Source organism: Guillardia theta (assembly GCF_000315625.1).
Source record: "Guillardia theta CCMP2712 unplaced genomic scaffold GUITHscaffold_52, whole genome shotgun sequence".
Taxonomy (NCBI): domain Eukaryota; class Cryptophyceae; order Pyrenomonadales; family Geminigeraceae; genus Guillardia; species Guillardia theta.
This window is the reverse complement of record NW_005434622.1, coordinates 240,828-266,333: the sequence shown is the minus strand read 5'-3', so window position 1 is coordinate 266,333 and position 25,506 is coordinate 240,828. Positions and strand designations below refer to the sequence as shown.

General features: G+C 56.2%; 5 protein-coding genes across 5 annotated transcripts; 3 read left to right on the top strand and 2 right to left on the bottom strand.

The window, feature by feature from the left end:
• Positions 1–5,559: 5,559 nt before the first annotated feature.
• GUITHDRAFT_111484 (hypothetical protein) lies at positions 5,560–8,649 on the top strand (the record flags this gene model as incomplete). Its single annotated transcript, XM_005829432.1, has 1 exon — positions 5,560–8,649. The coding sequence occupies one exon, from the start codon at positions 5,560–5,562 to the stop codon at positions 8,647–8,649; it is 3,090 nt and encodes a 1,029-aa protein (XP_005829489.1).
• A 284-nt stretch (positions 8,650–8,933) lies between these two features.
• On the bottom strand, positions 8,934–18,084 carry GUITHDRAFT_111483 (hypothetical protein; the record flags this gene model as incomplete). Its single annotated transcript, XM_005829431.1, has 21 exons — positions 8,934–9,062; positions 9,112–9,228; positions 9,813–10,160; positions 10,207–10,569; positions 10,613–11,233; positions 11,282–13,101; positions 13,382–13,490; positions 13,681–13,801; positions 14,257–14,351; positions 14,544–14,876; positions 14,939–14,992; positions 15,043–15,121; positions 15,169–15,216; positions 15,327–15,470; positions 15,531–15,907; positions 16,140–16,279; positions 16,331–16,525; positions 16,642–17,245; positions 17,296–17,336; positions 17,488–17,517; positions 17,571–18,084. 21 exons carry the CDS (start codon positions 18,082–18,084, stop codon positions 8,934–8,936), a joined length of 6,282 nt encoding a protein of 2,093 aa, XP_005829488.1.
• A 103-nt stretch (positions 18,085–18,187) lies between these two features.
• Hop1 (Hop1 meiosis-specific axial element protein) lies at positions 18,188–19,369 on the top strand (the record flags this gene model as incomplete). The annotated part of the gene is made up of 8 exons (XM_005829430.1): positions 18,188–18,244; positions 18,447–18,532; positions 18,578–18,660; positions 18,717–18,754; positions 18,797–18,962; positions 19,016–19,071; positions 19,115–19,208; positions 19,251–19,369. 8 exons carry the CDS (start codon positions 18,188–18,190, stop codon positions 19,367–19,369), a joined length of 699 nt encoding a protein of 232 aa, XP_005829487.1.
• A 911-nt stretch (positions 19,370–20,280) lies between these two features.
• Positions 20,281–22,432, bottom strand: GUITHDRAFT_111481 (hypothetical protein; the record flags this gene model as incomplete). Its single annotated transcript, XM_005829429.1, has 12 exons — positions 20,281–20,319; positions 20,371–20,440; positions 20,488–20,525; positions 20,794–20,884; positions 20,941–21,005; positions 21,053–21,124; positions 21,171–21,284; positions 21,322–21,680; positions 21,735–21,840; positions 21,951–21,995; positions 22,050–22,216; positions 22,267–22,432. The coding sequence occupies 12 exons, from the start codon at positions 22,430–22,432 to the stop codon at positions 20,281–20,283; spliced, it is 1,332 nt and encodes a 443-aa protein (XP_005829486.1).
• A 1,109-nt stretch (positions 22,433–23,541) lies between these two features.
• On the top strand, positions 23,542–25,330 carry GUITHDRAFT_153545 (hypothetical protein). The gene is made up of 4 exons (XM_005829428.1): positions 23,542–23,596; positions 24,174–24,293; positions 24,343–24,395; positions 24,445–25,330. Exons 1-4 carry the CDS (start codon positions 23,550–23,552, stop codon positions 24,513–24,515), a joined length of 291 nt encoding a protein of 96 aa, XP_005829485.1. The 5' UTR covers positions 23,542–23,549; the 3' UTR covers positions 24,516–25,330.
• The last annotated feature ends 176 nt before the right edge of the window (positions 25,331–25,506 follow it).

Below are 25,506 nucleotides of genomic sequence, written 5' to 3'. Positions count from 1 at the left end.
CTTCATCCTTTTGGAGTACTCCAGCACCTCCGTCCGGTGGATCGCTGGGGCGCACCAGAAGTTGTGGGGTCGGGCCCGGTGGTCAGCTCCGAGCAGCGCGATGCGGCAGTTGGGCGAGTCGACGTGCTCGATCTCGTGGCCTGACAGGACGTAGCACAGGTGGGCAGCCTCGGCATCCGACCGCAGCTGCCACAGCGCGTCCCCGATCCCCAGGATGGTCGTGCTGTCGTTAGGCGTGCGGTTGTTGAGGATGACGCACAGGTTGCACTGCCACGAGTCCGTCAGGTACTCGATGGAGTCCTGTTCGAACAAGTGCGTCCCCTGCCCTGCAAACAGCATGTACAGCGTCCCCAGAGGGGAGCCGACCCGGAAGCTGCTCTTGGCGAACTCTCCCATCACCCTTGTGTATGTCTCGATGTTCATGTAGCTGCTCAGCAGCAGCGCGGGGGCCCACAGCTCGTTTTCCACGGCCTTCTGGCACGCCTCCTCCCTCTTTCCCTGCAGCAGCAGCTCCTGCATCTCCAGCAGCGCCCCCTGCGCCGCCGCCTCGTTCGCCGCTGAGCGAGTGATCATCAGGTCCGCCCCTGCGCTGCCCCCCAGCTGCCCCTGCCCTCCTCCATTGGTGAACTGATCTCCCACCAACCCCGGGTCCCGCAGGCACTGGACGATGCGCTCCAGCCCAGTCACCTTGGACGTCTCGCCAACCGCTGAGAGGTCCCCGTTCCCGTCCACCAGCGTCTCCAGCAGGATCCAGAGCAGCTTCATCGTCTCCGGGTTGACGGACCAGTCATTCTCTCCGATAGGAGGCCCGGCGATCTTCTCCGCTATGAAGGCCTTGACCTTGGCCTTGGTGTCCTTGGAAGGGCTCAGAGGGCCCGGAAAGCTCTCGAGCTCGCGGTAGAGCGGGAGGACGAAGGAGAGCTTCTCTACTTTGTACATATTGACAGGGCTGGGCTTCACGACCTCCTGCTGGTCAAGCTCTTCACTCCGCCCGCTGAAGACGCTCAGGTTCCTCTTGACGCGAGGGAAGACGACAGCCAGCCTGCCGCCGAACCCGAAGCAGATGGCTGGGAACGTGGGGCGGCTGGATCGCTCCGTGCTGACGTGCGAGGCGGCAGCGGCGGGAGTCTGCATGCTGTAGTGCGGGTACGCGTGCGTCGGATCTGCCTTGGGGGCATCATAATGCACCGCGTTCATGGCGCCCTGCACAATCCCATCGGTTTGACCGTAGTGGCCGTAGCTGGTAGCCTGAGCGTGATGATGGAAGTTGACCCGGTCGTCTACTTGGTCGGCATGATGCTGCTCCTGCTGCTGCTCGTATGTAGAGAACTGCATCTGCTGCAACAGCTTTCTCTGGAGAGAAGTCAGGGGAGCGAGGGAGGGAGCGAGAAGTAGGTGGAGGAAGGAGAGGAAGAGGAGAGGGATGGGGAGGGCAAAGATCCTACCTGATCTTCGATCTCTTGCTGAGTCGGAGGCTCCCAGGACGAGAATCCAGTCTGCGAGCAAGACATCACGACCTGCCAAAGGAGCCTCGAGTAGCCCAACCTGAGTGTTGAAGTAATAGATGCAGCCCGTGCTGGGATCAAGGTGTGCCTGCCGTCATTCAGGTAAGTTCCCCCACCGTCATCGGGGCTCTGCATGCTCGCCTGCCATGGGAACGGCAGGTCCTCGACCAGCTGCGTCGCCTCGATCGCCGGCTCGTCGTTGTGAGCAGCAGCCTCGTTCGATGGCTGCCAGCTAGCAAGCGTGTCAGCGGCGTGCTGCTCCAGGTGCTGCTCCCCTGCCGACCCGTGGGCGCTATGAATCCCTGGATGGCTCCCCTGTGCTGGATACGCGCTGTACGTCGTGGCGTCGTAGCTCACGGGAGCCTGCGTCTGTTCAGCGGGCTGGAAGTGGCCAGTGTATGGCTGTGAAGGATGCGAGCTCGAGGCGCTGGCGTCTCCTTCGCTTCCCTGACTTGCAAAGCTGCCGGTGCTGTAGTGTGACTCCTGCGCCAGGTTGTGATGCCCAGCCTGCATGTGATAAGGAGCCGTCGACCCTTGCGAGTACTGCTCTGCATTGTACACAGAGGGCGGCATGCTGCTGCTCTGCAAGTGGGAGGTGGGGTCCGAGAGGTATCGGCTAGACTCGCTCGTAACACTCTCGCTGGACCCATGAACTGAGAGCCCGTCGCCGACGCTCTGCTCCGCCTGCTGGAAGGGATACGCCTGTTGAGCATCGTAGCTGCCCTGGTACTGGGCGCTCTGAAACGTAGCTTGCTGGTAGTCTTGCTGAGGGTAATGACCTTGAACATGCTGGTAATCTTGAGGGGCGTAGTGCCCCTGGACTTGCTGTGGATGTTCCATGTGATATGGCGCAGGCTCGTGGAGCTGCTGTGAGTAAAAGGCATTTGGATCCTGGTAGGGCATGCTGTTGGGAGCAGCGTAGTACGTGGATGGGTCGGCAGGAAAGGTCTGAGGCTGGTAGGCTGCGGGGGGCTGCTGATACTGGGTGGCGAGGTTGTCGAAGAAAGAATATTCTTGAGTTTCAGCTGGAGGCCCGAAAAGGTCAGGGACTGCAGAAACAGCAGCGTCACGCATCAGTCAGCAGCATTTCAAGTCTCTTCACCGTCATTCGACACCGGGCCAAACAGCTCGCTGACGTCGTTGGCCACCCTCGATGCACCTGCGCCTCCGACTTGATCGAACGGGCCCTGTTGTGCTGCTGTGACAACAGCTGGCGGCTGCTGCGGGGTCATGGTCGGTGGTGCAGCGTTCTGCACCTGATCCTGCGACCAAACTTCAGTTGGCAGGTCAGTTTTCGTGAGTGCAGGCAACCTGATAGGGCAACGTCGGAGTTTGTCCGACGTTTTCCGCAGCCCCCTGGTAGCTTCCTCCGAAGAAATCGTCCGAGCATCCCTGGGACTCTCCGAAAAGTTTGCTGGCGTCGTCAATCGGAGCTGCAGACCAGCCCGAGCTCTCCGGCAAACTCTGCGGGATGGTTTGCGCCTGCTGCTCCTGAGCCTGTTCTGCATACACCTGCTCTGACTGGAAGTGCACCTGGGCATGTTCCTCTGCTGCCCTCTCAGCCTCAAGCGGTTGTTCCTGCTGGCTCAGCATGAATGGCGTGTCCCCGTTTGACGCGATCCCGAAGAAGTCGTCTTTCTCTGACGGCGAGAACAAGCAGCTCGCGTCTCCCATCATCTCATTGGCTACATCCTGTTGACCTTGGGCTTCATAAGCCTGTTCCTGGCTCCCTGTATCCACGTACATCTGCACTCCCGTCGACGTTTCCCCACTCTCGGTCGGGCACAAAACCTCAGGGTTCATGTGCTGCTGATGTCCCGGACTCTCCTGCCCGGTTGAAGGATCTTCAGTTAGCCCCTGTGCAGAGGCGACGTCCGCGTCCCCTGCAGCATTCAGCACAGCATCGTCATGAGTAACCGCCAGATGGCTGTTAGGATGCACATCGTTCTCGGGGATAGGAGGAGCGTTCACCGCTTGAGGGGCTGCCTCATTCATACCCTCGGCATCACCCTCCTGCTGCTCGGGTGGAGGCGTGTCTAGCCCGGCGTTCTTCACTGCAGTCTCATGGCTGTCCTGGTTGTTTTCTGGGTCGCTTGCTTCAGGTGCATAGCCATTCTCCTTGGAGTGATCGACGACCGGGCGATCCTCTTCCAACACTTCCTTGTGCGGAGGAGAAATCACGCCGTCCGGCGCATGATCTTGATCCTGTTCGAACGAAGACTCTTCGGCGTCCACCTCATCCTTGCTGATGTGAGAGGTGTTTTCTGGTGTATCCGGGGACGATACAACCTTCTTCTGCGTCTTTTTCTTGGCTTTCTTCCCTTTGTCGTGCATCATTTCCTCAACAGTGAACCCCGCGATAATGGAGCCTGGGTTAGAGGAAGCACGAGTCTGAAGGAGCCTGCAGAGACATGGTCAGATATAGAGAATGAATCTTTCGATGATCAGCAGGTGACACACTGCATCAAGACAAGCAGAGCTGGTTATGCTCTCAAGGGTCTACTGCGATTCGTTGCCATAACCATTCTTTGCGTTTGCTTTGGCTCAAAAAGAAGGAATATGGTGCAGGCAAAACGCAGGAGCTGCGGTGTGGGGGAAGATATGCAAGAGAGATACTAACAAAGTCATGCAAGATGCTCAGTTGGGTTAGCAAGCCCGTTCACCCTCGCCTACTCCCCCCCCCCCCCCCCCCCCCCACGTCCTCCACTTTCCTCCCATCTGGTCTCTTGCTCCGGCTGTCGCTCAGGAATACTATCCCACCCTCGTCGTCGACACCATCATATTCTCCTCGTCTCGTCCTCTACTCTCCTCTTCCCTGTTGTCCTCGTCCTCCTCGTCCTCCTGCCGCCAGCCTCCATGGCTGCAGGGTCCTGACTCACGCCGGCATGAAAAAAACCGCAAGAATCACTCAATATATATGACTTAAACACTCGTGGTACAAATGAACAGGGGGTGGGTGGACCATCGTATGACACCCCTCAGTTGAAGGGTCAAAACCCTCACCTGGGGGGTAGGGGCTGGAAGGTGGGGCGAACAATTGAAGCGTTAGGACAGGGTGGGTACCCACAGATTCAGCCAAAGTACGGGTACTTATGTAGGCAATTGTAGGGGTGTTGGGAGTGATGACATGTAGCAGAGAAGCCTGGGCTAGCGGGGGGCTAGGGGTTTATGAGTTGGGGTGGACAGTGGAAATGACCAGGGAGGGGTAGGATCAATTATTTGTACGATAACCCACCTAAGGCATATCAAAAGTACGGGTGAGTGGTGGAGGAATGGTGGGTGGGGGGAGGAACAAGGTAGGGTAGTGAGACTGGATGGGGGTGGTTGTAGGAGTTCGATCGAGATTCAAAAAGATAATATTGGAAACTTATTGACAGTACCTGTAACCAATAATAGAACTTATTGACGGTACCTTATTGAAGGTAAATGTAACAACTTATATATTTATAAAGAATCATGTTTGTATCGAAATAAATCTGTTGAGCCTGTATTCGCTGGTACCATGGTAATGATATTAGTACGAAGTGAGGACCTTTTTAAAACTTTAAATCATCTGCTGGTACTACCAGATATTAGCCATTATAATTGACTCAGTCAGTCGGAAGCCGCCGGGCTGCGGCCCGGTCGGCCCGGAGTCCGAGCTCAGGTCCGCCTCAGATATTTTGTACCATGACCTTGACAACTTGAAGTGTGAGAGAGTCCCGGGTGGGTTCAAATAGGGTGGGTGGGGGGTCCCCCTGGACATCCTGACGTAGTTCGTGAGGGGGTATTGGTACTGCTTTCACCCGATGGAATTGGGGTACTTCCAAGAGGGGGTCAAAATCGGATGTGCAATACTGAGGGTAGGTTGGTGTTTTTGAGAGGACATTGAGGGGTGGGTGGCTGCAAAGCTGGTAGCTCTTCAGCGGAGGGGCAATGCACGGAGAAAGTCAGCGAAATGGCGTCGCCAAGCCTCAGGCGGCAGGGAGGGATGAGATGAGAGGATAAGAGGAGACAGATAGCAGCAGAGACAGAGATAGATAGAGAGGCAGAGGCAGAGAAGCGAGGAAGGAGGATGACGTTTTCCATGGCGAGCCAGGCTCTCTTGTTCGCCCTCCTGGTGGCTTCTGCTTCACACTGCGATGGCGCCTGCTCATGGATAGGAGCAGGCTTGTCGTGGCGATTTTCTACCGACTCGAGCCGTCAGTTGAGTCTTGTTGTGAACGGGGCATGGTCGAAAAACTGCAGTGGATCCTTCGCCTATACTGTGACGTACCAACCCTCCAGTCTGAAGCCTGCTAACGGTTCGGAATCTGCGATCAACGGAAAGTTGATTGGCAAGACGAATCAGGAGTTCTCTTGGTACGCATCAGTGAACAACGTCCCGGACGAAGCGACAAGTGGGGTCATTACCGTCGATCTGGGTAGTGACACACTCAATTCGAACATCGTCTTGTGTTGCAAGAGCTGTCCCAGCACAAACCCGCAGAGCTGCTCGGCCAGCAGCATCAAAAACTTCTACTCGGCTTACTTCAGCTTGCCATGGAGGATCGTCCGGAGCAGCGCTGGCCCTTCGTACGTAACGCTGCACGTGACTGACATGGACGGGCATTTTGTGAAGGTTGCAGATAACGTGAATGGTGGCAATGTAAGGACTTTCTCTACCTCAGAGGCCGCCTGGAACTTCACGCTCAGCTCCATTCCCAGTGGTGTGTCAAAGGTAAGGTTTACAGCGACAGACCTTCCCTTCGTCGACCTCGAACCGAGCGACAACCAAATCTCTTATGCTGTTGGCAACTCCGGGAGCAGCTCCACAGAAGCTATTATATACATCGATGACCAGACAGCATGTACAGCATCCCAAATTCCATTCTTGACAAGCTACTCTCCCTCTAAAGCAGACTGCATATGGAATGACAACTCTCACGCAGACTGCCTTGTCAAACTGCAAGCCAACGTCACGACTACTACCGGATCTTCGCTCAGCATTCAGCCAGCCGATGGCTACTGTGTTGCCTGCGCTCTCAAAACAGAATCAGACTTTCCTGCCTGCGAGGGACGATGCACTTACATTCCTCCGTCAACGTTGAACTGCTTGCCCACCTTGACAACGGCTGACATTGGAAAGTCGTATGTCTTCTGTTATGTGGCCGTCGCCACGTATTCGCCTGGCACGTGCGTATCGAAACCTATTTGCTTCCGTATGAACATCATCGGTCACTCTCCTGTCTTTGAATCGCCAGGCTCTTCCCTCCAGGGCCCGGGCAACGTGCCATACCCGGCCTGCCTCGGGGCGCCTCTAGGACTGAACTTGATCGCGTCTGACAGCGATGCTGGCGAGCAGGTGCGAATCTTTGTCGACGATGCGTCTCCTGGGCCTGGGTCCTTCTTCTCAGACCTTGCTGGACCTGCCAACGGCTGTGGGAAGTTCGGAGCTTTCAACGCTGGCAGGTCGGGGGACAACATGAACCAGATCGTAGCAAGAGTTCTGTACAACGCTTCCCTGGACAGCTCCATCAACGCCTCACTGTCCCCCAACGTCAGCTTCAGCGCAAGCAACCGTGCGAGCCAGACCATCTTGTTCAAGCTCGACGAGAAGGGAGGCAGCGCTGTGCTGTTCGACAACCACAGCTTGACTGGGATGACGCGGAGGGCACTGATTCTGAACACAAAGAGGACAGTCTGTGCGCATGCCTATGACAACAGCCGTTTCCGCTATCGCCGATGGGCCAACAGGGAGTACGAGAACTTGTACTTCCACAACCTTGGGAGCTACGTGACAACACAGTGCTGGAACATCATGCCACAAGCCCCTCCCGTGTTCGTTACCAGCCCTGAGGGTTGCTTGCCAGTGCGGTTGGGTACCACCATCACCTACCCATGCTCTCCCTTCACCGAGCCCTCCATGTTCGACTATGACTTCACCGAGGGGTTGCACGTGCGGGCGAGGCTGCAGATTCCTGTCGGCTTCAAGGTGGAGCTGAACTTGAGGGCCATGGACCCCAACCCGGAGGACCACGTGCAGATCCTAATCCTTGACAACCCGGGCCTGCCGCCCACGGGGGTGTCGGTGGAGAGGTCGACGTGCGTTGCTCCGTCTCCCTCCACCACCACCTTTTGCTCGACCTGCGACTCCCTCTGCCACTCGAGCTGCAACGTAGCGCAGAGAAAGATCACCTGGACTCCCGACAACGCTGACATGGGCAAGAAGTTCAGGCTGTGCGCGGTGGCAACCGACGACTCGACGGCGTGCGCCGGGAGGCTGCCCGACGCCTCGTCCAGGGGGTGGAACGGCGAGAGGTACTGCGTCGAGCTGGAGCTCGTGCAGCTCAAGTTCGAGTGGGCGGGATCGCTGGTTGACTGGATGGTCAAGTCGACGGAGCCGCTGCAGGCGCTAGTAGGATGCACCCTGTCGCTGGACCTCACACCGATCCTTCAGCTTGCTGACTACTCGGCACAAGGAAGCGTGATATGGGAGAACGCAACGTCGCATAATGTTGTGCTGGAGACAGTGCAGTCAGGCTCCACCTCCACCTTCCTCTTCAAGCCCGCAAGAGGGTCGGAGGGGCGTCTGGTGACGGCATGCTTCGCTGTGGGGAGCACGAGCCTGAGCTTCTCGTCCAAGGGGATCTGCAGGGAGGACGGGAACAAGAACTGCGCGGTGGACGCAGACTGCGGCACCGGGCGATGTAGCGACGTGTGCGTGAACGTGCTGGTGGAGAAGTGCCGGTACTGCGTGAGCAAGGAGAACGTGCTGGGGGAGCTGCTGGGGACCTTCGGGCTCAAGACCAACTGGATGAGGGTATGGACTCTCAACGCCGACTCGCGTCTTAACCTTGGGACCTTCTGCGAGGACTACCTGGACTGCGAGCGGAACTCGACGAACAGCGTACCGGTCATCAGCGATCGCTCCGTCCTCGCAAGCTCCGTCTCTCCCTTCCAGAAGGTCGCCTTGTGGGTGGGGACTATGTACTCTACAGACAACGAGGAGGCGGCAAGGACAGTCTCCTGCAGGTTCAGGACCGCATTCAAGGATCTCCAGATGATGAACCCGGAACTTCCCATGTCCTCCCTGGACTTCACCATCTCCCCCCACAGCCCAGTCTGCGTCCCCTCCTGTAGCGTTGGGCCCTCCCCCGAGGAGAAGGCTCTCATGGGATGCTAGGGGAGGAGGAAGGGCAACAGCAACGCCCCTCTTCCTCGCGTGCGATCTGAGTGTACCCATGACATCTTCTTCCTCTTAATAGACTTGAAACTCTACGACGCCTCCTCCTCCTCCTCCTCCTCCTCCTGATCCCCCTCCTCTCCTCCTGTCCTTCCCCCAGCCCTCCCTCCCCCTCCGCACACCCTTCACTCCCCTGTCCTTCCTGTATACCTTCCTCCCCTTTGTTCCTCCTCACAACCTCCTGCGTCCAGCCTTCCATCCTCGCTCATCACCGTCGCTTCCTGTCATCTACCAGCCGGCACTAGCGCCTCCCTCTCCTCCGACTGATCCCTTCCGCTGATCTTGATCGAACTCTCCTCTAGCTCCTCTTCCCTCGCCGCCTCCTTCCACCAGCTCTCCACCCCTTGGAAGTCCTTCAGCACGAGGTCAGCTGGCTATCAAGAGCACCACAAGGTGGGTCACCATGGCAGGAACTTTCCTCCTTTTCTCCTCCGCTCCTGCCTGCGCCTTCGCCCATCCTTTGAGGACCAGGGAGAAGTCTTGAGCGAGAGGAGGACGAGGTTGGCGGCTGAAGCCTGGCTGAGGGAGAGTGAGTGATCATCATCCGCAGCAGGAGCAGGAGCAGGAGCAGGAGCAGGAGCAGGAGCAGGAGCAGGAGAAGGAGAAGGAGAAGGAGCAGGAGCAGGAGCAGGAGCAGGAGCAGGAGGGGAGCAGGAGCAGGAGCAGGAGCAGGAGCAGGAGCAGGAGCAGGAGCAGGAGCAGGAGCAGGAGCAGGAGCAGGAGCAGGAGCAGGAGCAGGAGCAGGAGAAGGAGAAGGAGCAGGAGCAGGAGCAGGAGCAGGAGCAGGAGGGAGCAGGAGCAGGAGCAGGAGCAGGAGCAGGAGCAGGAGCAGGAGCAGAGCAGAGCAGAGCAGAGCAGGAGCAGGAGCAGGAGCAGGAGCAGGAGCAGGAGCAGGAGCAGGAGCAGGCAAAGTGCGAAAAACGTGAGGAGAAGGAGAGGAGAGGTCAAACGGCGATTGAGAGAGTGAAACCAGAAGGAGGATGAGGAGGCTGGAGGAAGGGAGTTGAGAGAGGGGAGACGGGAGAGGGGAGAGGGGAGACGGCAGAGGGAGAGGGGAGAGGGGAGACGGCAGAGGGGAGAGGGAGGAGGGAAGAGCAATCAACCTCGAGGTCCTTTCTCGTCCTCCTCCACGGGAATCGATTCATCAGCTCTGCCTCTATCCTGTCGGCGAGCTGCTTGGAGGTGGAGGGAACCCTCTTGAAGGAGATGGAGACGTCGTTGGCCTCGAACAGCTTGTCCTCTCCATCCTCCTCCTCTTGCCCCTCCGGCATCGCTCCCTTCCACAGCCTCGCTTCTCCCTCCTCTGCTCCCTCGTCCTCCTCTCCTCCCCGGTCGACCCCAACATCCTTGCCAAGAGCTCCTTCAGAGGCAGGGTGGGTAGCAGGGATAATTGCTCCATTCTCTCCTGCACCTTTCGCCTCCTCCTCCTTGCCGCTTGTCCGCGCCGCTTCCTGTGGTCACGTTCATCTCCTCTTCCTCTACCCTCCTGCTGCTGACCTTGATCGCAGTAGACGACATGACCACAGAAGCATCCTGCTGCTGCAACTCCTGCTCCTCCACTCCTGCTCCCACTCCTCCTGCTCCTGCTCCTGTTTCTCCTGCTCCTCCCGCACCTGCCTCCTCCCTCTTCTCCTCCCTCCTCATCCTCCTCGTCTGCATGCTCTTCAGGATCCTCGCCTTGACCTCGACCATCCGCTCCATCTTGCGCAGCCATAGCACCCGATCGATCTTCTCCTGCAGCTTCCTCCTCTCTTCTCCCCTCCTCTCAGCTCGACTCATCTCCTCCTCCATCCTCGTCCTCCACCCGTTGATCGCCTCGAGCTCATGGGTCGTGTGAACGAAGGCAGCAGCAAGTGACACCTGCAGCAAAGTCAGGAGGGGAGGACAGAGCAAAGTCACCCACGTCCTCCTTCTGAATCCTCCTCGCAGTTTTTGCCTCGTGCTCGTGCTCGTGCTCGTGCTCGTGCTCGTACTCTTCGATCCACCTCTCGTCCTCAACCAGCTTCAACTTCATTGTCCTCGCGCCCTCATCTAGTTCGCATCCTCCCTCCGCAGCTACAAGCTCCAGCTGCATGGTCTCCCCAGGCAGCAGGAGGACGAGGGAGGGAGGGAGGTAGCCAGTCTGCAGGAAGAAGTAGTAGTTCGCGTCTTCTGGCTCAATCAGCACAGTCGTCGCTGCGCGCATGTTGATGGCGCCCCCTCCCTCAGCGACGAGGAGGAGGAGGTCGGGGAGCTGCTCGTGGGGCGGGAAGAGATCCTGCGGCCTGCGGTGGGAGAGGAAGAGGACAGCGAGCGCGTTGTGATCGGCAGCCTTGGCAACATGGGCGGATGTGAAACGCCTGAGGCCCTCCAGCACGTCAGGTAAGCACGGGGAGACAGCTTGCAGCTGCTGTTCGACCACGGAGAGGTCGAGGAGGACGACTCGCTTCTCCACGTAGCCCCACCTCTCCTCTTCCTCCTCGCTGTACATCTGCAGAGGGATCGTTCGCCCTTGGACCCTCTGCCTCGCTCCCCTCTTCACGATCTTAAAGGTGTCAAGTGTCAGGAGGTGGAGGGGCTGGAGAAAGCTTACCTTGGCAGTGATACACTTCAGCTCTCCTCCTCCTTCACCACCATCTTCTCTTCCTGCCGTTTCCTCCTCTCCTCCTCCTCCTTCATCCTGCGTGAAGACAGTGGCCTCCTGACAGCTCGTCGGATCGTCAACAGCGAACCACAGGAGCTTGTCCTCTCCCTCTCCCTCCTTCCACTCCACCGACCCGCTCAGGTTCACATGCTCGCGCGACTCGATGTCAGGAGCTGACAGGAAGAACTTCACTGACGCTGATCGCCCGCACTGCCCGATCCGCTCAAGGCGGATGAACTCAGGACCCGAGTGGAGATGTAGGAGCTTGCATCCGCCGACCACGTTCTCTCCTGCTATCCTCACAACGCTGTTCCCGCTCTCCCTGTCTCGAAGCTCCTTCTCCTTCTCCTCCTCTTCCTCGTCCTCGTCCTCGTCCTCCTCTTCCTCCTCCTCCTCGCCCCGAGTGTGAAGTCTTCTGCCTTGCCCTCTCCTCCCGGAGTCGATCAGCTTGAGCTTGAACAGCTCGCCATCTCCTCTCGCGCACATGCACGTCATCTCTGGGCCCGGGAGCAGCGCCATGCTCGATCCTCCAGCCGTCGACTCTAGCTGAAATCGAGCTATCTCCTCCTCTTCCTTCAAGTCCACCGCCAGCACGCAGGCAGAGTCGGAGACCAGCCACAGGAAGGGAGCGGTGGAGGCGGAGGACTGAGAGGAGAAGGAGAGGGACTGAGGGACCACGTCGAGGAGGAGGAGCGACAGGACGTCGAAGGAAGAGGAGGACACGAGGAGCAGGTAGCCGTCAGCATGCCCGACCAGGAAGCACTCGCCATCAGGGGAGAAGGAGCCGCACAAAGCTGCCTCCTCCCTCTCCCTCCTCTTCCACACGTTGGTCCCCTTGACCTGCAGGCTACCGTTGGACTGGTAGAGCACGGAAATGTCCCACAGATCCAAGACTCCTTCCTCATCCCCGGAGAGGAGGACGGGGCGAAGGAGGGAGCAACATAGGAGGGTGATACACCCAGCCTGTGGAGCAAGAGAGAAGACAACCTTGGCGAAGGAGGAAGTGGTGGAGGAGGAGAAGGTCCAAATCTTGATGCTCAGATCGTCGGAAGAGGAGATGATCAGCTTGCCGTCAGGATGGAACAAGCATCTCCCAACAGAGTCCTCGTGTCCATCCCTGTCTCCCTGCTCCCTCGACCGGCACCTCGCCACCATCCTGGCCTTGTCCCCCCCCCTGCTCCCTAACTGCCACACGGATAGGGAGCCGTCGTCAGCGGCGCAGGCAAGCAGGGACCCAGCAGAATCGAAGGAGCTCATGTTGACTGTGGACGCGTGCCCTGCAATCTCGTCCATCTTCTCTCTCCTCGCCAAGTCGAACAGCCGCACCCTCCCGTCATAGCCGGAGATGCTGATCAAGGAGGAGCCGTTGGGGGCAAACGTTACGTGAGTGAAGGCAAAGTTCTCCATCCCCGTCGACCCCCCTTCCTTACCATCTGCCCTGTCCGTCACTTCAATCCTTGACGCCTCTGCTGAGACGAAGGCCGATCTCGGATACTGCTGCCTCCCGTCTCCCTGCTGCTGCTCCCGCTCGCTCTCCTGCTCCTCCCCGTCTCCTTCCTTCTCCACCTTGTCACTGGAACGCTTCCCCAGTGATGAGCCGAGGGGTTGGAGGGCTTGTAATGATTGAAGCTCGTGGTAGACCTGGGTCAGGAGGAAAACTTCTTGTGTAGCCTTCACATTGCGGATCTTGTGGTATATGTTTCTGATGAGTTTGCATTTGGTCAACAACAGCAAGCTGCGGTCGAGATGTTGTGATGCCTCTGAGCTGTCTGGAAAGAAAGATGGGAGTCAGCGCCTCTGATGCCAGGAAGATAAGAAAGGCCGATGAAAATAGGTCATCATCATCATCAACATCATCATCATCATCATCATCATCATCATCATCATCATCATCATCATCATCATCATCATCATCATCATCATCATCATCATCATCATCATCATCATCATCATCATCATCATCATCATCATCATCATCATCGTCATTCATCACTTGTCCGGCTTCATCATCATTCATGTCAAAGTACAACAACAACTCTGCTCACAAACCTCCTCCCTCGCTGTCGAACGCTTCAATACACTCCTCCAGCTCCGAGATGTAGACGACGCTCAGTCCCCCGAGGATGTGAGCAACAAGAATGTTCCAGTCCATCAAGAGCTGTAGAGAAGAGCAGAGTGAGGAGAGAAAACTGAGCAGAGGGAGAGAGACGAGAGGAGTGAAAAGGGTGGTGGTAGGAGGAGAGGAGAAGTGGAGGAGTGGGGGAGAGGAGGAGAGGAGGAGAGGAAAAGAGGCGGAGAGCAATCCCAAGAAGAATCGTTCTCATCGCATTCATTCATTCCGCTCTTACCTCTGCGCAGTCTTCAACTTGCCTGTCCTCCAGCATCTTGCGCGGTAGCCAGTTGAGAGCAAAGAGAATGTCTGAGCGCCATGCGAGGTGGGACAAGGGGAGCGAGTCCCAGTCGATCATCCTGAATGGAAGATGTGAGGAGAGGAGGAGAGGAGGAGAGGAGGACAGGAGGAGAGGAGGAGAAGAGATAGAAAGGAATGGGAGTATGGGAGCAAGGAGGTGAGAAAGGGATGTCACGATCGTGCAGGAAGGGAGAGGATAGAAGTTGAGGAAGGACAAGGTGGTACAGCAGAAGAGAAGTGAGACAATGAGAGAGGGAGCGTAAAAAGGAGAAGAAAGAAAGAAGAGGAAAGAGGAAAATGGAAAAGAGGAGAAGACGGAAGAGGGGGAGGGGAAAGAGGAGAAGAGAAAAGCGGAGGGGAGGAAGGAGAACAAGTGCAGCAAAGGAGGAGGATGAGGGGAGGGAGGAGTCCAACATGAGAGGAGACAGCGACTGGATCAAGGACCGACGATGACTGAGCTTGACTTGATCCATGAGGTCAGACGGCAGATGGAGCAACCTAGCAAGAATATCACCTCAGGGAGAAATTCTCTGCCATCCACCATGATTGTAAGAAACTCAACGTGCTATCGTTGCTGACCCGCAGGCCGTCAACCTGCGCAGTCCCTCTCTGCTGCAAGAAGGGAGATGCGCATGTGCCAATCAGTGCGAACTGTGCCCAGGAACATGCAGCACGGCCCTCTTGCAGCCTGCGGGGAGGACGGTACGTCAGTGGAGGGAGGAGGAGGAGAGGAAGGGACAACGTTGATGGGCCGGCAACGGAGGGGATCCCAAGGGAAGGCGTGAGGACGTTGTCGTTCACCCCGCAAGACGTCTGCAAGCAGAGAGCGAGGAAGGCCTGGAACAAGTCCAGATCCAACCTCGTCTCCTCCCTCAAGAGGCGGGAGACAGGCAAGTGCAGCGGCTGGCCCTGGGCCCGGAGGGCGCTGGAGAGGAGCTGGAGGGATCCTTGCAAGGTCTCGTCCCATGTCCTCCTCCTCTCGGGTTGGAGGGCAGCAGCTGTGAGGGAAAGGTTCTTCACCCGGAGGAGGATGGCAACGAATCGAACGAGCTGGCAGCAATGAGCGATCCATCCTGGCTGGCAGGGCATGCGCGCTTGCCACACGGCTTCGCAGAACTCCTCGAGGACTCCAGCCTAACGTTAACGTCAGTCCCCCTCCCCCACCCCTCAAGCAGAATGGGAGGGAAGTAACCAACATGGTGAAGAGACTTGGTCCTCAAGCTCCTCTCCACTATCTCCATCGCCTGCTCCTGACCGGCTCCGTCAGGTCAGGTCGACATGCTTGCATCAAGACTCTCACTGTGCTCTCAACACCCTTGATCTTGACCTCGAGCAGCGCGGGGTTGGAGAGAGAGAGCCTGACGTCCGTGCCCGACCTCCTTGAAGTCAGCAGGATGCAGAGGCCCTTGATCCTCTCTGACGGTACCCTACACCTCCCCTTACGCCGATGGCAATAACAAGAGCAGGAGAATTTCTACCAGGACAGACAGTCAGGACTAGTGCCCTGTTCGCCTACGTTGACGTCCAGGATCACGACGACGCGTCTTGATCTTCCCTTGACGATCTTTGAGCATGGCCGATCACTGCCGAGCCTCCTTGCAGCCTCCACTGACCTTCCTCAGCAGCCAGTTGAGCTGGTTGCCCAGGAGCGCATCTTGAGTCTCCTCCACCTGCTCTCCCAGCAGCCGCCCGAGTGACCCGCAGAACCTTCGGAGCATGGAGACATACCTGCGGGGGAGGAGGGAGAAGGAGGACATCACGAGGTACCATGGCACAGCGCTCGGCTACCTGTCTTGCATGCCGTACGCTTCGTCGTAGTGCTCAATGACGGTCGAATCCTTCAGAACTTGCGAGATCTTCCGGGAAAATCTCGATAGGATGGTCGTCTTGCCCGACCCCGCGGGCCCCGTAACCAGAATCCTCTCCTCCCCCTTCCTCACCGCGTTCAGCAGCTGCTGCAGGACAGGTCTGTTCGGAGGGCCCTGGCGACACATACTGTCGGCAAAGTTGCGGTGCGCTGCTTCTTGGATGTTTAAGGGGAAGTCAACCCGGGGCTCGCAAGGGATGACGTTGGAGGAGCGCTGGGAGGGAGTTTGTGGATGTGGAGGTTGTTGGGGTGAGGTCAGTGAGGGGTCTGGGTCGTTTGAAGACTGCTCGATGATTTCCTGCGTAATGGGTGAGGAGAGAGCAAGAGAAATAGAGAGATGCCAAGAGAAATTTCTGATGATGAAGGAGGGAGGGAGTGCAGGGCAAAAACAGATAGGAGGATCAAGAGAAACATGAGGAGAAAGAAGATCAGGGTGAGATGAGAAGAGCCCAAACGAGTGCATAGTGAGAAGGGGGCAGCGGACAGGAGAGGGATAGAGCAGCATGCACTATGGGCAGAAAGGAGCTTACTTGCAGTTCATCAACGATGGATCGGAGGACAAGCGAAGTCTTCTCGTCCTCGGAGAGGTTGCACAAACACAGTGACCTCTGCGCGTGGAGGAAGCTCTTGTACCTCCTCATCTCCTGCTCCAGCAGAGCCGCATGCGGGCCTGGCACAGGCTGGTCAGCTAGCTACTCGACAGCGGCATGGCAGGGCTTACTGGCAGACCCAGAGTGGGAGACGTGCGGAGAGTATCGATGCTTGCAGCAGTACAAGGCGAGGAACCTTGCCCTGCTGGTCCAAGTCGCAAGTGCACATCTCAACTCGGCCTCTTGCACAGATATCTTGTCTTGGAAGAGGAGACAGAACGGGTCCTCCACACAATCCTCCTCCTTCGGGATGCAGCCATAGTGGTCTGCCCTCAGCGCAAGGAAGATGGGGACCGTCTCCTCGTCGTCCGGTGTGCCGAATAGGAGGGGTCAAAGATAGAGTGAAGCTCCTCCTCCGCTCTCCCACGGTCCCCTCGTCCACCCCTTGGGTTGCAAACCACAAGGTCCACAAGCGGAAGCCTGCAAGAGAGGGCAGGGATCAGGTGCTTGTCGACGAACTCGTTGCCAAGGAGGTTCTTCTCGTTCTCAACATTCAGGCTGATGTAGACCCAGAACTTCCTCTTCCTCCTCCCCGCGCTGCGATGGGAGGGAACCGGATCGAAGCTGTTGATGGGAGGGAGGCGCTGGACGGAGAAGCTCAGCGCGGCCCTGAGCAGGTCCGTCTCGGGGAGGTCGTTGCGGAGCATGCGGTTGATCAACATGAGCAGAGCGCGATGAAAGAGCGAGTATGGCTCGGGAGCAACCATAGTCACTCGCACAGCAAGACGATCTAACGTGATCGAGTCGAACACGCCCTCATCCAACTCCATACATCTCGACAGACGGCTCCTCCACGTCCCTGCCGTCTGCTCCGCGAGCATCTCCTCCCAGCCTTGGGAGAGGTTGATCGTGAAGCAGCACTCGTTGCTCAAGGGCTCAGCTTCTTCCTCCCACATCGCCTCCTCCTCCACATGCCCGTGGGTTTCTTGGCTGCTCTTCACCTGCATGGAGTCTGTCGTGCTGGACAGACGCGACTTGGCTCGAGCCTTCGGGGCGATGGCGTCAGCACAAGGCAGGAGAAAAGCTGCTTCCTCACCTCTCGCCTTCCGTCAGTTGCCATGGGGGCGGTGCCTCTACCTGCAGCCAGCCAGCCGTCAATTCCGTAAAACCTTGCTCCCTACTGCAGTTCACGAGACTCTCTGCTCCTCCTCCCTCCCTCCCTCCCTCTCTCTCCCCCTCCCTCCCTCCCTCTCTCTCTTCCTCCTTCCCTCCCCCCTATATCACAGACCATGCATGTCTCTGAAACTTTCGGGCGCGCCTGCAGCACAATCAAACTTATCAGCCTCAATCGCTGAGAGGATCGGGCCGAACCTGCCCTGTCGACCCCCATCTCACCGCCATCGTCGACAGCATGAGGATCCGATCCACCTGCTCCTTCATCTGCTCCTTGAGCTGAGCTGAGTGAGGAATGGCGGGACAGCGACATCCAGGAGAAGCCGAACATGCTCTGGTGACGTCCGGACTCGCGCGAGCTCCTTCGTTTCTCTGTGGAGGTCCTCGGAGCAGGCTCGTTGCTGATCTCACTGTGCTGCTCATGCACGCTCTCTCTCTTTACATGCTCAATTCCTGCTGGGTGGGCAACTTGATGGTGAGATGGCTCCGCATCCTCGTTCGGCCGCACCGCTGATTCGGACTTCGCAAGACCCGAAACCGCGAGCTTCTCAGCGCTCTTGAATCCCTCCTGCTCCCTCCCCTCCTGCTCCTCCTTCCCACTCCCTCCCTGAGCATCCTTGTTCGCATCACTAGAGTCCTTCTGTTCTCCTTCTCTTCCCGCCTTCTTCTCTTTCCCGCCGCCATTGTTGCGCCTGCTAGACCCTGCCCCCATAGCGAACTAACCTCCCGGCCCACGGCCGGGGAAACTGTTGAAAATCAGACAAGATTTCTTTTTTTCCTTTGGCGGGACGAGGGAAGTTTGTGGCATTCCGAACATGGCGACAGCGACTGCGAGCGCGGTGACCATGCGCGAATCTCAGGCTGTTATGCAGGTGAGTCACAGACGAGTAGATGTAGAGTAAGAAGAGGAGAGGAAGAGGAGATGAGAGGGAGAGGAAGAGGGAGAGAAGAGGAGAGAAGAGGGAGTGGAGAGGAGTGGAGAGGAGCAGAAGATGGGGAGGAGATAGAGGAGGAAGATCATTCGAACTCAAGTACCTAGGTCGCGTGTGCGCTGATATCGACCATGTCGAACAGAACCTGCTTTCTGCTTCCATGTGCGAAATCTTCTACAGCAGAAAACTGCTCCCAAAGGATTGCTTTGAGTCTGTTAAGTTTGCAGGGTGAGCTTTGTAAAAACCAAATCTTCATGACCTGACTTTTGCTAGAAATACTTTGCATCGTTTCAAAAACAACCTTGAGAACCCCAAAGCAGACACGCTCTATCGCTGGATCAAGGAGGATGTTGTTGGTATGCTCAAATTGACACTCGTGAGTTGTGTGCACGTTTTGTGGACGTTGTTGCAGATGCATTGAAAAAGAAGATTCTTCATCGGCTTGTTTTGGTGACTTTCCGAATGAGCTTTCGTTAGTTTAGATGGTCGTAGGGAATTTTCCTTTCACCGGAATGCGCTGAAAAAGATCTCATCGAGTCTTATACCTTTTCGTTTGGGTACGACGGAGATAACTGCAGTCTGGACATAGAAACTCAAAGGCACAAGAACAAGAATGCAAAAGACTTGCCCGGCCACGAGAGCATCAAGCAGAACACCCGTAAGAGCTTTGGATGAATTGCTGAGTATTGAACTCACAACTGCTTGCGTCAGAGATTCTCGTCAGATCACTCATTGCAATGCTGGGGACACTGGACGAGCTGCCGCAGGTATTGCAATATGCTTCATGTAAGTACTGACTGTTGTGCAAAGAAATATTTCTTGTCGATTCGGATGCACTATTATCATAACGAGGAGTACGAAACTTTCACCCCACACAACTTTCGGATGGATCCATCGACTGAAGGTGTGCAACATTGGACGTGGAGACCGGTCACAATTGCTGCAGATTTTTACGGAGACTCAAGCAACGACCTGCAGATCGGAGGATTCAACACAGGATTCCATTCAGTCGCTGTGAAGTACATCTTTCAGCACTGCTATGATTTCTTTGATCTGACCCTTTGAAAGTGTCAGGACACAAAGCAACCAAGAAGCTCAGACAACAAACGCGCAAAAGTCCAAGACGGCTGCAAATCGGAGAAGCCAGCCTGTACAAAACTCCAAAGCCGCAAAGCCTAAAAAGCCTGAAACATCAGAAGAATCCTTTCGAATCTTGTGCAGGTACCAACCATGTGATATGGCTCTTTGATGCCATCTTGACAAGACGTTGCCTGATATTCTCACAGTCAGGAGCAGGGTATCGAGAAAACTTCAGGACATTATCGCTGCAAAGTAGCGTCTTCTCCGATTCGACAAAGCAAGCGATTCAAAACGAAGTAATCTTCTTGATATTCAAAGTTCAATCAGATGCTTTTATTCCATAGTAATCAACTGAGAATCGCTTCAGTGCGACAGAAATCATATGAGTTATCTTGGTCTTTAAGAGAATAAAACAGCAAAATGAACTTTGGAACAATTGTGAGTTTGAAGTTGCTAGTAATGATCCGCCGTCAATCGTATATCGAAGTAGATTGAATGCGTAAGAATTCACACGATTGTCTTTGCGTGGAACCAACGATCAGTCTGTCTGTGACACTCGCTGAAAAAAACGCTTATCTGGTCAATCTCACCTTTGTGTCAGAAAATAACAACTTGGTTGTCAGGTTATTTACTACATCATGAAAGAATCCTTCAGGAATATACATAAAGAATAAAAGTCCGCCTCTTCCCTTCCTCCTCCTGCACTTCAACATCCCTCTGCAACCCCTCCAAACTAGCTCCTCCTCCTCCTCCTCAACCATTCCATCCTGTTTCTCGTCCTACTCGACGTTACATTTCCATCTCCACCCGGATCACAACGATTCCTGCAGCCCGTCGCCTCAAAGCCATCAGGGCCAGGGCGGAGTGGTCCCCCTCTCCTCGATCGCTCTCACCAGTCACACCAAGCTTGCAGCATCCCCGTTCATCCTCCCACACTGGCAGTTGAGAGGCCTCCCGGGGCTTGACTTCGTCTCCTCCTCCTCTACCGGCTTCCTCTTGGCGTCCTTCTCCTCCGCTGGCCCGTTGACCCCGCACTTGAACGCTACCTCCGAGCTCCTGTAAAAACATGAGGACAAATCGAGGAAGCAAAACTCGCGACCCACCCCTTGGACATGCAGGCATTCTGAAGCCACACAAGGACCTGCAAACGAGACGTTTTAGCCCCTCCACTGGCTCTCCGATCGCCCTCTGCTATCTATTCACTTTCGTTCTACTTTCTGCTCTTAACTCTCTTACTCCCTTTCCAGACCCCCCCCCCCCCCCTCTTCACTGCTCGTGCACTCGTATCTTATCCGCTCTCATCGATCTACTCTGCAATCCCACATAACCATCCCCTCCTCCCTGTCCTTCCTGCCTGTTCTCCTCCTCTCACACTCCTATCCCTCCATCCTCGCTGCTCTGATTCCCACCTGGTCCCACACTGTCTGCGAGAGGAGGATGGAGTAGTGGCCCACGTGGGGGAGCCAGCAGCACCAGAACGCGTTTCTCTCCATGATATGCCTGCATGTCCCACCATCAAAAACTGTCCTCCGTCCTCCCTCACTCGAGCGCCTCACCTTCCTTGGTGCACCAACCAGTCTCCTCGCCCCGCCATGTTGTAAAACCTCGCTCTCCCCGCACTCTGAGCCAGAGTCATCTCCAACTCCTCCCCAGCTCCGTCTGTTTCACCTGGAGGTGAGCTGGCTGCAGCTGACACTCTTGAATGCTGTGCAGCACGGCAGAGTTTTCTTGTAAGTCAACCTGCTCGCTCCTCACATACCCTAACAAGTCGCAAGCACACAGGTACCATCATCTTCTTCGCAGAGGTGTTGGGTCCAAACATCAACCATTTCTTGATCTTCCCTGACACGCCCTCCTCTATCCCTTTCCATGGTGTGCTGATGCAAACAACACTGACCACCTAAGTTTTAACATCAGCAAAAATCAGCCTTGTCAACCTTGACATCGTCATCATCATCACCAGCACCAGCACCAGCACCAGCACCAGCACCAGCACCAGCACCATCATCATCATCATCGGCAGCAGCAGCATCGCCTGTCTCTACCTTCACTTGCTGGCTTGGGGCCACGAAGTCAGCATAGTAGGCACAGATCAGCCCTCCGACCGAGTGACCGACTAGGCAAACTCTCGGCCCGTAGACAGGCAGCACATGCTCCTGGACGAAGCTGGCGAGCCGGTCGGAGGACCCAAGGATGCCTTCGTTGCTCTCCTTTTCCAGGTTGAACACCAGGATCGGCGAGAAGCTCTGCCTCTGTCGAGCAAAGTTGAGCTTCGCCACTAACCAGCTCGACTCCCCTGCACAGCGAAATCACAAGCGCTCATGACGGCAGCAGGAATGGCGCAGCCAACCTCCGTTGGGTCCACCGACGAAGACGACGGGAGTAGTCGCGATCCCTGCTTCCTCCTTGTGGCCCCGATCCTTGTCCTCGGAAGGCTCTAAATGCTTCTCGCCCAGCTTCAAAAAATTACAACCCACCATCGTCCGTGGAGGAGGAAGAGAAGGGAGGAGGGGATGAACTGGGAGAGCAGGAGGGGACAAGAGGGAAGTCAGAAACAAGATTTCACCATGGATAAGAAGGATATCGTGATGAAGGTCAAGAATGCAACAATCTGCCGACAACAAACTCATCCAAAGCTATTCAGGATCTTTGGAGTAACTGATACCTCGAAGAACACCATCGACATCAATCTCGGCAGCAGCGTCAGGCAGGACGGCAGGCTCCACAGCATGTTCATCGACATCAAAGAAGGAGCATGGAGGGCCCAGGAGCACATCGCCAGCCTCCTGCTCTCCCCTGCCGATTTCTCTTCAAAGATAAGTTCAGCCGAGCCTGCCAAGAACATCAGTGCACATCAGACGCTTCCTCCTTGTCCTCATCACTTAGAGCTGCAGCAACTGCACATGTTGTCCATGCTGAGAGCCATGCTAGACCCCAGAAGGAATGGATGTAGAACCCGACAACCGCCGATCCGCAAGCGATCCCGAGAACGGAGGGGGGAGGGATGGCAGAGAGCACGACGACGAACAGGAGAATGATCAGAGGCATCGGAAAGAGAGGAGATGGTAAGAGAGGAAGAGCGCGCGAAGCAAGCAGAAGGCTTGCCGCCATCGTCATCCCTCCCCGCCATGGAATCCTTAGCCTCCCTTTCTTTCGCCCCATCCCGAGCGCCCCCAGTATCACCCTACCACTCGTTCTAGGAATCCATGCAACCACCCCGTCCTTTGTAACCCTACCCTCGAAATCAATTTCAGGAGAGTGTACCCCTCAAAATCATCAAATACCCCTACATTATTCTGTATTTTCACCCGTTCATGATTTGTTTTCCACTACCCCTACCCATCTAAGTCGGCCATTGTACCCTTCTTTTGCTTCGACCACCCTACAAATCCATTCCAGTACCCCATATTCTCCTGTGCCACCCCCATGAAATCAAGAGTATAGAGCACTGCTCTCCGACAGTGTAAAATGGTTTATCGGTGTGGGTAGGGTAGTTCCATCCACCCGTCCATTCCTACCATTGGAAGCATTTTTCTTGGCTTCTTTAGGGGTGGGGTAGTATATAATGGGGCTGGGGTGGTTGAGTCGTTCCTTGAGTGTTGGCAGGTAACGTGACTTGGACCACCGGTCAACTCAAAAAGACCCACCCCACCTTCACGACATCGAAATAGTGTACCCATCACATACCGTGAATACCCCTAACCAATATAGTAATAAAGGGGGTAGTCCAGTTCTTCTGCACTAGGAGCACCAGACAATGACTTTAACCCACCCCTCATTGAAAGAAATTGGACAACCCCACCCCCCTGATAAACTCTGCACAGTGGACAACCCCACCCCACTTGTCAACTCCACAGGGCCGACTCCTAATAAATCGTAAATCTATTACCACCCCTTCTCTCCACCCTAATTTTCTGTATATATAACCGGTACTGAGGACTCACAGCACTACCCCTGTGGGATCACGGCGAGATATCTGCCAGGGCGGTTACAATATTCTTCTCTATTCGTCTGATTGTAACGTCTGCAAAAACTTCAGTGACCTGCCGGCACCCGGGGCGTCAGATCGGCCGGGCCGCCACTTGCCGCGCCGAAGGGAAACTACGTTATCCTGTCGTTACGCATTCCGCCGCAACACGGAAATAGAACCATGTTCGGCTTGTTGATGGCGGTGCAGCCCATGACGGACAGCGTGAGGAACACGCCAGGAAGGTGAGAAGAATGGGAGCAGGAGGAGACGAGGAGGATCAAGATCGAGAAGGTGTTGATGGTGGAGAGGAGGATCAGGAGCCTTTTAGACGAGGAGAGAAAACTATAGCAAGGACAAGAGGCGAGTGAGCGGAAAGGGAAGGATTAGGAGCGGGATCAGGAGCTGGAGCAGTGAAGGTGCAGGGTAAAGGCCAAAATGAAGAAAAGTAGCAGAGGGAGCAGGATGATCAGGAGTAAGTTTAGGATTGTGACACGTTTTTGTACGATCGTTAATTCTATGTCTTTCACCTTGAACCAATATCCGTACGCCTGTGCTTGCGATGATTTCTGGGTCTGCATTGCAGCCTTTGCAATCATCAGCTTTCACTTGGTATCGTTCTCCTGCCCTGAACGTAATGTTCACCTGCTATCGTGCTAGCTACATGCCTCTGCTGTATCCTGTGAGAGATAGTCTCAGTGTCTATCCTCTGCGCCATCACTTGATCCTCTCTCACCTCACATGATCCTGATCGTTCCTCTACACCCTCCTTTCCTCTTCTCTATCCATGTTCCTCACTGTCTCTTTCTTTGTTTTCCTCAGGCCCACCGGCTCCACCCAGGCCTTGGCAGCTGAAGTGTACAAGCTCCACTGCCCCATGTGCGGCGAATCTGCTCGCCCCAAAGTGCGATGGGACATGCACTCGTCAAACCATGGCCTCACGTGCGCTCTCTTTGCCCTCCTGACCTCCTCCATGACGGTCTTGTCGCAGCATGGTGGCGGATGCTAGCGGGTACGCTGGGCAGCACTCTTCTGTCTTTGCTCGTGAGTTGACCTGCTCCTCTGCTGCGCTCTTCTCTTGACTCTCTGCCAGGCGTGCGCGGAGGAACCGAGACTGACTGCATGTCCCACCCTGGCGGCTTCGGATGCCCTGGACCTCACTAGAGCGAGTAGAGGCGAAGGGAGGGACGTTAAGAGAGGCGGGATGAGGCGCAGACAGCGCTTCATTGACCATGTTTTATTTAGATCATTAAATGTCTCGGGGAGAGGAGGAGAGAATGATTACGACTTGTCGGAGGAGCTTTCTTTCTGATCGTCCTTGGCCTCTTTCTCTGGCTCGCTCGTAGCCTCCTGACTGGCCTCGGCCTTCTTCTCTTCTGCCTTCTCCTCTTCCTCTTCATCGTCAATCTCCAGCCCACCCTCGCCATCCTCTGATTCTTCGCTAGCCTGCTCGTCTTCCTTCTTGACATCTGAGCTCTTCTTGGCCTCGGAGTCGGCAACGCTCTCCGAGTCGCTCCTCCTCCTCTTCTCTCTCTTGGCGTCCGAGTCTTCCTCGTCCGACTCGAGTTTCCTCTTGGTCGCGCTCGACGATTCAGCAGGCTGTGCCACCTCTTCCTTTCCTCGCTGCTCGACCTCAGCGGCATTGGCATGACCGGAAGGCTCCGCGGACTTCTCCTGCGGCTTGCTCTTGTCGTTCTCACGCTGGGAAAGCAGTCAGGGGTTGAGCGCGCCAGCCTCTCCCTCACCTCAATCGCTGCCATGAGGGCGTTCATGGCGCCGACCTGCTCGCCTCCTTCCGTCTTGACCTTCATCCCAGCTTGCGCCAGACCGCTCAGCAAGTCCATCTTTCCACCAGCTGCTTGACCTTCAGCCTTCTTGGTGAGATCCACTGGCGACACGCTCAAGTTAGCCTGCTTCGCGCCTCCCGAGCCCTCGTCGCTCTTGGGCTTGCCTGAGCCGCCCTTGCCTGACAGCTGCTCCAAGAGGTTGGCGTAGTTCCTGCGAGCCTGCTGGGTGCGGGGGTGAAGTTTCCCCTGCACCTCCTCGCGGATCTGGACTTCCTTCTTGGACCACTCGATGGCAGCCTCCGGCCCCTTCAACTTGCTGCTCACCGTTCCAAGCATCGTGATCGCTTTCACCGTCTCCAAGGACGTCT